Consider the following 11,584-nt stretch of genomic DNA (forward strand, 5'->3'; position numbering starts at 1 on the left):
CTATTTTTAATTATGACGAGACAAACTTAACCGATGACCCCGGTCAAAAAAAGATATTAACTAAACGTGGTGTTAAGTATCCCGAACGAATTTGTAATTCCTCAAAGAGTAGCATTTCTCTTATGATTTGTGGAAATGCAGCTAGTGAGCTTCTACCTCCTTATGTGGTGTACAAATCCAAGCATTTGTGGGACACCTGGACTGAGAATGGTCCCCCTGGTACGCGTTATGCAAATACTGAATCTGGTTGGTTCGAATCACAGACAATTGCAAATTGGTTCAGCACTCTCCTATTGCCCAGGCTTAAAAAAATTCAGGGAAAGAAGGTCGTTTTAGGAGACAATTTGTCTTCTCATATTAATGATAAAGTCCTAGATTTATGTCGAAGACACGACATTGATTTTGTATGTTTGCCTCCGAACAGCACCCACGTTACACAACCACTAGATGTCGCATTATTTGCCCCCATGAAAAGAGCCTGGAGAGACATTTTATTTCAATATAAGGAAACTCATGTAGGGAGTAGATCAAATGTACTTGAGAAACAGCATTTTCCAATGCTTTTACGATCATTAATGGAAAAAATTCAAAAGAATAGCGCTGAGATATTAAAGTCAGGATTTAGGAAATGCGGTATCGTCCCTTGCGATGTAACACCGCTCTTGGAGCGGTTAACAACTACTAAGCAATCTAATATGACAACTGCTAGCGACACAAATAAATCAAAAATATATCGAAAACACTTTCATTAAGTATTTAGAAGATAAAAGACAGGACGCCACACAGTTTAAGCCACGTAGGAAGAAGAAAATAACGGTTTAAGCAGGATACAGTATTGCCCATTCTGGAATTAGTTTAACTATCTTAACTAGATCTAACTGGAGCATCTACATCCACACCTCTTCAAGCTGTTGAACCAGAAATCGTAGATGATTCAGAGGAGGACATTGTTTTGGACGACCACTTTCCACTAGGTAGGGATTCATCAGATGATGAAATAAATGAGATGCAAGAGATGGAAGAAGAGAAAGAATTTAATGAAAAACTCGTCTCAGGGTCTCTTGGAACAAATATTGTCGAAAAAGTCAAAAACTCTGGATTAGATGATGTTAAAAAAAGCTGTTGGTGAGTACGTTTTATTTTCCTATGAAGATCATGTTTATCCTGGAGTGATAACAGCAATAGAAAACGATGAAGCGATGATCAATGCTATGGCCAGATCGGTAAAGTTTTGGAAATGGCCAGAAAGACGTGACGAAATATGGTATTCGTGGGACAACGTAATTGGCGCCATTAGCCCTCTCAAGAAAATGTCCAAACGAGGATTGTACATTGTCCCAGAATGCGACAAATTATGGTGGGATTAGTTTCAAACGTTGTATTTTTACTATTATAATGTTATAATAAAGTTTGTTCATTTAAATTGTAGCAATTTTCTTTACTTTTATGCTTGTTTCATAAATATATGTAGGTAGGTAGATTTAAATTCACAAAACTTGGCCCACGAACATTTTTTCGCATTTAATTGGTGCAAAGTTTGAAATAATAAGGGTTTTCTATGCACCAGCAAGCATTTAGTAGCCAAATATTAATAAAATATTGAGTGGTGCAAAGTATGACTTTTTTGGGGTATACTTTGCACCACTAATAAAACTAGGTTGTTCTCTTGATTAGGCAATATACGTAACAAATAGCTATAATCAGAGTTATATTACAACCTGCTCAATTGATATTTATAATAAAAAGTTCAGATCTTCTTTCGAGTGACGTTACATCCTAACTAATAAAATAAAACTAAAAAAAAAAGGTGCAAAGTAACCCCCTTTTACGGTACCCAGTTTCCTGAAAGGCGCAATCATACAGGTGGAGTTTTCCGTAGGCTGATAAATCGGCTGAGAACTACGGGAAATGTTAATCTTCCAGTACACAGAAGACGAGGTAGGGGGCGAACGAAAGAAAACATAATTATTATGTTTTGGCATTGAATTGACGAAACAGTGGGCTGCCAAGGCAGTTGTGCATATAGGTCTCCTGATGGACCCGTCATGCCCCACCGGGGGTTACCAGAGCCCAACGGCCTTAGAGAAACCTATAAGGCTCTCTGGTCTGAAGGACTTAAAGTCGTTCGGTACACTGAAAGTGTTACCCAAGTATTTGAACCTGGCGCGCGTGAGTGCTGGGCACTCCCCGACTACATGGTCAACGGTTTCATCCTCCTCACAGCACCATCGGCATTCCGGGTTATCCGCAATACCGATAGTATGGAGATGGCTTCTTAAGTGCCAGTGACCGGTTAAAAGACCTGTCACTAGCCGAATTTCGCGTCTTTTTAGGCGTAGTAGATTTTTGGTGAGACAGGCAGAGGGCCCACCTATGTGCGCTTTGGCCTGTCTCATACCAGGGGACTCAGTCCATCTTCGGTGGGTCCACTTGTCCAGCAGACCCTTCATTGATGCGACCGCAACGCATTTGGCGATACCAACTATGGGCTCCGGCCCCATCGGCACATTCGCGGATCCCAGTCTGGCAAGAGAGTCCGCTTGTTCATTACCTGCATGGCCTGCATGGCCAGGTATCCAGACGAGCTGGACCCTGCATCCAACCTGTACCAGTTTTTTCAGGACTTTTATGCACTCTAGTACAAGCTTGGAGCTTACCTTTGCGGCCGTGATAGCCTTAATGGCAGCTCTGCTGTCCGAGCATATTGATACGACTGTATTGCGGTGTCCGCAGCTTAGGATTTTCTGTCCGCATTTTAATACAGCGAATACTTCGGCCTGGAAGACAGTGGCGTGCTCCCCCAGCGAGTATGCCCTACTGGTATATGGGATCCCACCAATAAGCCCTGATCCAGCTCTGTTATTCATTCTGGAGCCATCTGTGTACCAGATGGTCCCCCTATTTAGCAATGCAGGTCTGTTGGAATGCTGAAAATGTTTTGGCATATATTGCTTTTAATCCACATGTGAGCACCAGAACGTTGGCTAGGGAATTGAATCTGTGCAGAACTGTGAGAAATATTTTAAAAGAGCACAGGTAAATTAAAAAAGCTAAAAAAATAAATATTGAATTTTGAGATCCACGGCTTTTTTGGTTTGCTCATTGTTATTTTGAATGAGTTTTTACTTTAATGTCAAACTTTTGTTTTTAGATTTTGTTTTTAGATTTAGATTTTGTTTTTGTTTTATCATGTTGTGCTTCACCAAGCTCTAACACGTGAAGATTTTGATCGGAGGTTGAAATAAAATAAAATGGGTAATGAAAACCCATATATATTTTTTGAAATATTATGGACAGATGAGGCTACCTACGTTTACCAGCAATTGCGGTGTTAACTTGCACAATATGTATTACTGGTCGGAGACGAATCCACATTGGATGCAGCAGGTCCAGCACCAAGGTCGCTGGTCGGTATGGTGCGGTGTTTTGGGGAAAGAAAAATTATTGGACCATTTATATTTCAAAGATTAAACTTTTTGAGTAATGAGTTACCACCTCTTTTAGAGGAGGTTCCATTAGCCATTCGCCGTGACATGTTTTTTTAACATGTTGGGTGTCCTTCGCACATTGCAAGAGATGTAAGACAGTTTTTAGATCTCACATATCCTGCTAGATGGATTGGACGAGGAAGCGTATTTCCATGGAATCCTAGATCACTAGACCTCACTGTGCTAGATTTTTATCTGTGGGGAAGACTAAAAGATCTAGTATTCGCAACTAGGCCTACCACGCCCGAAAATATGGTTGAAAGGATAAGAGAATCAATCGAAAGTATTTCTGTAGCAGAAATTGAGACTGCTGTTCTCTCAACCAGGCAGAGATTATTAGATTATTGTATCCAAAATGACGGACAGCATTTTGAACATCTAGGTCGCCATTAATTTGTATGTTTTGCTATTTTGGCAGTTTTAGTTAAGTTGTTATTTTAGCTTTAAGTATTTTCCCGTTTTATTATTAAAGCTTACTTTTTATTTTTGGTTTTAAATAACGTGTTAATATATTAGTTAAATCATAATAGTAATATAATAAATTCGTTAAAGCTATTTAGGTTACTAAAATAACTAATATAATAGAAAATTAGCAAATAATAGACCAAGAAGACCGGCGCGCCGCCGGCTGAAACCTATTTGGACTTATTTCAAAATCAAATTGGACCCGCCTTGGAAGAAGTTGTACAGGAAGATCAAATGATCTGGTACCAAATGGATGGTTGCCCGGCCCATAGTGCCCGTATGGTCAGAGAGTGCTGGGAAAATGCTTTTAATGGCAATATTATTGGTCCACGGTACCGGATACTTTGGCCAGCCAGGTCACCTGATCTTTCACCGAATGACTTCTTTTGGTGGGGTCATTTAAAAAGTGTCATTTATAAAAGCGTAAAATTTGAGAATCTAATCTATTTCGTTAGAATGTAAAATCAATTGTAAATGTAAATTTAAATATCAACTTAGTAACGTTAGAAATGAATTTTATGATCGGTTAGAATATTGTTTAGCTGTTAATAGGGTGTTGTTTGAACATTTAATTAATTGATGTTTTATTAGTAAAGTATTAAGAGTTCTGTTCTCTCTTTTTTCGGATCTATTTTCGATCTTCTGAGTTAAACATTTACAATTATTTATTGCAATGTATTTGGACTCGAATTTACTAACAATAGGTTTAATGATTGTAATGGACCAGATAGGCTTGATGGGAAAATAAATTGAAAATATTTCAGATACTGCTATTGGTTTAATTAAATTCTAAGTATGATAAAATATTTTTTTTAATAATCGATAATAATAATTCTTATTGGTTTAACTTCATCGTTATATTAAATAAAAGTTTAGATAAAAAAGTAATGTTAACGTGTCTTACTTTGAATGTATGGTTGTGAGATTGATAAAACGAAAAAAAAAAAATTTCTTGTATTCGGCTGTACGTCAGATTTGACAAAGCCTTATAACAAAATGTTTGCTGGTGGCTGGTGTCTGGTTTTACCGGAACCGAAAATTTGGTAATTTTGCAATTACATTTAATTGAATAATTCAAGATTCGCTTAATAAAATTTCTTCAAAAAGTTATCTTACATTTTTTTTGTAAAATGTACGGGGAAGCCAATAATTGACCCCCTTAAAATTGCGACGCACCACCTGGTATATGCGATGTAAGGATTCCGATGGAACAATCTCTTGTAACCTACTCTGCGCCAAATCTCGAGTCGCTCCCTTAAAGGCCGTTTCCCTACCCAAGCTTGAGCTTTGTGGTGCACATCTCTTAGCCAAATTAATAAAGAAGATTATAGAGAAGTCATTTAATTGCTTTAAGACTTTATATGTGTCATAAATAAGAGACAAGTTATTAATATTTAGATGATAAGTATCACATTTTGTATACTATGATATTAAGTTTTAATTTACTTTGAAATACCGTAGGATTTCAAGGCGGCCGGTTTATGTTAAGTAATTTGTTTATTTTCAATAATTTATTTTCTTTTATACAGGGTGTCCCAAAATTAGTGGACGAAACGCGAACAGGGTTCGCATTCTTTGGTCAAAAATAACTTCACTTTTTCCTATAAACATATATCAGCAAACAGCCCCCAAGGGAGCTACGCCCCTTTTAAAGGGGGCACCTGAAGATGGTTTTTTCCACTTATTTTCGAAACGGGTAAATATAAAAATTTTAAATTTTGGCATTCTCCCAATTTTGATATGCTGAATTTAGTTGTCATTTCATAATTTTCATTATTTAGTCAGGTGCGTATCATTTAGAGGGTGAGCCTAAAAAAATTCTTAAAAAAATTGTTTGCAAAGTTTTTGTTTTTTTTTTCTTTAAATTTTAGAAATTTGAAGCTTTTTACGTAAAAAAGTACCTCTTGGTCAATAACTCTACGAGTTACTATTTTCGAGAAAAACGCATTTAAAAATAACGCTGCATAGTATTATTTTTACTACCAATTTTTATGAAAACTTAGTAGCAGACTTTGGAAAAAATTTACACACTGCATAATGACATTAACATTTGTTGTAATTGATTAGTTGTCATTTTGCATTCAAATTGTTAATATCTTTTTAACTATGGAAGACTTTTCGACCCGTGAAAAAGTAGATATTCATTTTATGTATGGGTTTTGCAATGGAAACGCACATGCCGCTGTACGAGAGTATCGGCGGTGGTTTCCTGCAAGAAGGCTTCCACATTGGAAAGTTTTTGTTAGAATTCATAGAAATTTACTTGAATATGGATCCTTCGATCGTGCTCGAGGGCAAGGAAGACCAATTGCAAATGATGGTTATGGGGAAGTACTGAATTTAATTGAAGAAAACTCTCAAATATCATTGAGAACCTTAGAAGAGATTACCAAAATCCCAAAGTCAAATGTAAGTAAAATTAAATATGATAAATAAATAATTAAATATCCAATTTTTTATCCAAAAAATTAAATTTAAAGTACTTATAACTGAAAATAGAGATTGGTATAAATAGTGTTGTTATTAATTATTATCGTCGGATCGCATTAAATTCATTTCAAAATACTCTAATTACTATTATTATTATTATTTACTTTATTTACTTGAATAAGTCTTATCACAAACATCAAACACCCCAAAACAAATCCTTTTGACGACTAACTGGAATCTTTAGTGGCTTACTAAGGTTTAGGCTTATTTCCTATGCAATTTAAAATATTTAAAAATAATTTCAGATTGGAAGAATGACTAAGATGTTAGGATACCATCCTTTCCATTATAAAAGGGTTCAGGAGTTAGAAGAAGATTTTCCAGCTCGAGTAGACTTTTGTCATTGGATTTTAAATCACCCAAATCTTCGTCAAAAAATGTTGTGGTCAGATGAGGCAACTTTTTCTAGGAGTAAGGGCTTTAACAGCCGTAATACTCATTTTTGGAGCATCGAGAATCCGAGAGTAGTTCGACGAACTAACTTTCAGCATAGATTTTCCTTTAACGTATGGGCGGGTTTGATAGGAGATAAATTGATAGGCCCAATTATTTTGCCACACAGGTTAACATGTCGTCATTATTTAAATTTTCTTCAAAACAATCCCAGAGATTTATTGGATGATGTTAGGTCCCGTAGAAACTCGGCTGGAAATGATTTTTCAGCATGATGGGGCACCAGCTCACTACAGCCGACAGGTGACAAACTGGCTGGACAATAATTTTACAGGTAGATAGGCCGAGGTGGTCCAATAAACTGGCCTGCACGATCGCCCGACCTTAATCCTCTGGATTATTATCTTTGGGGTAATATGTGCAATATTATTTATGCCACCGAAATTGATACTCCAAAAGAGCTTAAGAGGCGAATTCTCGCAGCTGCAGGCCAAATAAGAGAAAACTGATTTGAAATTCTTAGATCGACCCAAAACATTCAAAAAAGATCCAGGTTATGCATTCAGGAAAACGGAAACTTGTTTGAACATTTGCCTCAAATAAATTAGTATTTTTATCTGTTTGCAATTTTATTTGTCAATTTACTTTTGAAGCGTGCTATTGAGTTTTAATAAAAATTGTTATTAATAATACTATGCAGCGTTATTTTTACATGCGTTTTTCTCGAAAATGGTAATTCCTAGCGTTATTGACCAAGAGGTACTATTTTACGTAAAAAGCTTTAAATTTTTAAAATTTAAAGAAAAAAAAAACAAAAACTTTGCAAACTATTTTTTTTAGGCTCACCCTCTAAATGATACGCACCTGACTAAATAATGAAAATTATGAAATGACAATTAAATTCAGCATATCAAAATTGAGAGAATACCAAAATTTAAAATTTTTATATTTACCCGTTTCGAAAACAAGTGGAAAAAACCATCTTCAGGTGCCCCCTTTAAAAGGGGCGTAGCTCGCTTGGGGGGCGTTTGCCGATATATGTTTGTAGGAAAAAGTGAGGTTATTTTTGATCTGAATACAGGGTTCGCGTTTCGTCCACTAATTTTAGGACACCCTGTATAGAATGAACTCTACCTATCAAAAAATAGGAATAATCTATACTTAAAAGCAATCTGAATTAATTTTAAATCCGTTCTAAGCGGGGATAGAGTCAATGTTTTTACGTTGTTGTCGTACTATTATATGGCCACATATGCTTAATATAAGTTTAGTTTAAGATAATAATTATCACAGCTTATTCAGCATTTAGAAGTATATATAAAGAGGATGTGAAAGAGGAGTAGTTAGTCATCTTAGCGCAGTCATAAGTAAGCTTTGCAACATTGTAACCTAAATTGTATTCTTGTGTTTAATAAATTAATTTTTTAAAAACACGAGTTGCGATTTATTAAATAAAATTGTACGATAACGATGTAAACACTTAAATATAGTTACAATACGTAAAATTCTTAAAATCTTTCACTTTTCCCGACACATCCTGTATAGTAGATAATTTGATTTAATAGTTTTAGATTACTGTAAAAGAATATTATATTGCACCATTTTTTTTAGTAGCTTATCTCAAATTTCAATAAAATCGCTATGACTAATCAGTGTAGTAAAATTTAGCAATGTTTTTTTTAGTCCTAAACCATAGTCCCTTAAATGAGAACCGGCTACAACTCGGCGAAGAAACTGAGTAAATACTGTTAAAATGAATTTCGCTGGCATAATTTATTTAAAATATCATCACATTATGAAAATATCGCTTTAGTAAATTTAATGTCATCATTATTTAGTATAATGGCATGTTTAACAGAATACAAAAACCTAAACAAATACTTACACTCCATGTTTGAGAATCCAAATCAAAACAGTGAAGATCGTTTGATAGCGTAGCATCAGCTGCACCGCCGAAAACATACAAATGCCTATCAAAAGATACCATGGTATGTCCATATCTTCTGGCAGGTGGCTGAGGAGCACCTCTCAGAATTCGCTCAGTAGAAATTCTTGTCCAACTACAAATAATCTTAGGCTTTTACCAAATAAATATATAAATAAGGTTTTTATTTATGAAATACAATAATAAAGAAAGAAAATGTATTCAATTGTTCTAAATCGGCAAGGCTGGTGAAGTCTAGCAAATGAATGCTATTCTACTTAAATAGAAGTCGAAAAAGGGAACACTTAATGACGTTTTTCTTTTCAAAATAAACAAATAAAATTTGATATATCTTTTTTTTTGGTGGCATGTGGCATTTACCCATGCAGCCAGTTTTACAATTTTTATATTTTATTTCATTTGCTATTATTACGTATCGTATATTTCTAACCACTTTGATAATTGATTTAAAAATATTCGTTATCCTTTATGCAAATTATGTTTTTTTTTATGTTATCTTATTTTTAATATCTAGATAAAGTCGAATTTATACCCATTTGTAATGACGTCATTTTTGTTTATCTTTGTTTAGCATATTCCAAAGCGGCGACAACAAACTTTTAAAAAATATGTGGTCATGATTATTCATCTTTTATATACTAGGTTATGTGAAATATCCGTCACTGTCAATCAAAAATATTGGTTTGTCAACTTGTTCTTGAAAGTTATTTCGAAAAGTGTTATTGGCTTTTTTTCAACTGGAAAAGGAACAAGTCCGAAACGGAAGTGCACTTCAAATTGAGAATGTGATACAGCGAGCCGCAGATGCAACAAAATTGAGCACAACAACGATCGCAAATATAATGAAGAATGGGATAAAATCAGATCAGGATTACGCAGCCCGTATATCTTCCAAGCAAAAGACAGCAAAAACCAAAATTACAACATATTTGAAACATAAAATTCGGGACACAATTTATTCTATGTACGCCAGAAAAGAATATGTAATATTGGCAACAATAAGAGAAAAGTTCAGGGAAGAAATTGAGTTTTCCATTGAGTCCTTAAGAAGATGGATCAAAAGTATAGGCTTCAAGTGGAAAAAATCAAATAACAGAAAATATTTAATGGACTTGCCAAATATTGTTCATAAAAGAATCAATTTTTTAAGGGAGTATATCAAAAATAGAAATGTAGGTCCGGAAGGTTTTACTCGAGTTTTTATTGACGAGACGTGGATTTTTAGCAAGGGATCATTTCGTAGTAGCTGGCAAGATAACACCAAGCACACGGATTCAAGAAAAAACAGTGAAGGTAAAAATTATCTGGTTATCTTTTTAGTTTTTTTTTTGTATAAGAACTATTGCCCTTGTAAGGGCCCTCTAACTTCATAATTTCATCTGTTTCATAGTTTCATATAATTTCTCTCAAGACAATATGAGGGAATTTAACTTCATACACTACTCGTATGTGCATGGAACATTACTTATTAATTATATTAAATTTATGTTCTGGAAGAATGATTTCTGAAAGAAGAGAATTGAATTATCTTTTATTTTTAAGGTCATCGTTATATCGTGGTCCATTATTATTAAAGACGGGAGATTATCATGATAATATGAACAGGAAAAACTTCGAAAACTGGTTTAAAACTCAGCTGGTTCCAAATCTTCCCCCAAAGTCATTTATAATCATGGACAATGCAAGTTACCATTCTGGTTTATTAGAAGAAATCCCGAGAAAATCTTGGACAAACCAGAGACTGACCGAATGGTTGAAGAAAAAGAATATTGGCTTTCCAGAAAAAGCCATGAAAGATAAAATATGGAGTATTGCACGCAGAAACTGCCCTAGTGAAAAAAAGTACTTCCTTAATGAATATGTTAAACCTTTAGGACACAAAAATTTACGACTGCCACCATATCATTGCCAGTTTAATGCAATTGAAATGGTATGGTCGGAATGTAAACGAAAATATGATCAATATATTTCCAATTTTAAGGGGTCACCTTCAGAAGTTCTGACTACATGGGAAAGGGTAATAAGCGAAATTTCTATAGATCATTGGCAAGAATATGTTTTTCATACAGAAAAGGTAATTGAAAAGGCTTGGGAGGCAATACAAGTGTGTGATGCCTATGACATTCTGCCACTTGTGATTACGACTGACGAAGACGACGATGACGAAGACAATATCTCTGATTTCAGTTCTGACTCTGACAATACTGGCGAGATTGATTAAGCTTTTTTTGTTCTAGCAAATTGTATTTTATGATCGTCGTTTAAGTATTTAATCATATCGTTGCAATTTCATTAACTTGGTAATGCAATATGGCGTGTTTTTTTTTGAGTTTGTATGTTTTATTTTTTGGAATGATATTTTCATTTTAATGTGTTAACATATTCCTTCAAGCAGCATTTTTTTTCTAGTGCTAATAAATGCATAATATTAAATGGACTAGCCACTTTACATTCTACGCGTAAATTAACCACTAGTATCTCGATTTCTTCAGTATATTTTTTACATTCAAAAAATATGTGATTTAGGTCACCTGTAACATTACAATTTGTGCACAGATCAGTAGGTAATACTTTAATTTTGTTAAGGTGTGCTGGGTAGCAAGCATGTCCTAATTTTATACGAATTATAGTTGTTTTAAAACGCCTTGGCACGTTTAGTTCACTATGCCAGTATGCAGAAGGTATTTTTGGAAAACAGTGAAGGTAAAAATTATCTGGTTATCTTTTTAGATTTTTTTTTTGAATAAAAACTATTGCCCTTGTAAGGGCCCTCTAACTTCATAATTTCATCTGTTTCATAGTT

At 34.6% G+C, this 11,584-nt stretch overlaps 1 protein-coding gene across 1 annotated transcript; it reads left to right on the forward strand.

Moving 5' to 3' along the window:
• The first annotated feature begins 9,497 nt into the window (after nt 1-9,497).
• Nucleotides 9,498-11,125, forward strand: LOC126744379 (uncharacterized). The gene is made up of 2 exons (XM_050451760.1): nt 9,498-10,074; nt 10,324-11,125. Exon 2 carries the CDS (start codon nt 10,379-10,381, stop codon nt 11,000-11,002), a length of 624 nt encoding a protein of 207 aa, XP_050307717.1. The 5' UTR covers nt 9,498-10,074; nt 10,324-10,378; the 3' UTR covers nt 11,003-11,125.
• The last annotated feature ends 459 nt before the right edge of the window (nt 11,126-11,584 follow it).

The sequence above is a fragment of the Anthonomus grandis genome, chromosome 14 (genome assembly GCF_022605725.1).
Source record: "Anthonomus grandis grandis chromosome 14, icAntGran1.3, whole genome shotgun sequence".
Classification (NCBI taxonomy): Eukaryota; Metazoa; Arthropoda; class Insecta; order Coleoptera; family Curculionidae; genus Anthonomus; species Anthonomus grandis.

What these genes read in the sequence shown, in the direction of transcription:
- LOC126744379 (XM_050451760.1), top strand. Translation starts at nt 10,379, where the DNA reads ATGAACAGGAAAAACTTCGAAAACTGGTTTAAAACTCAGCTGGTTCCA.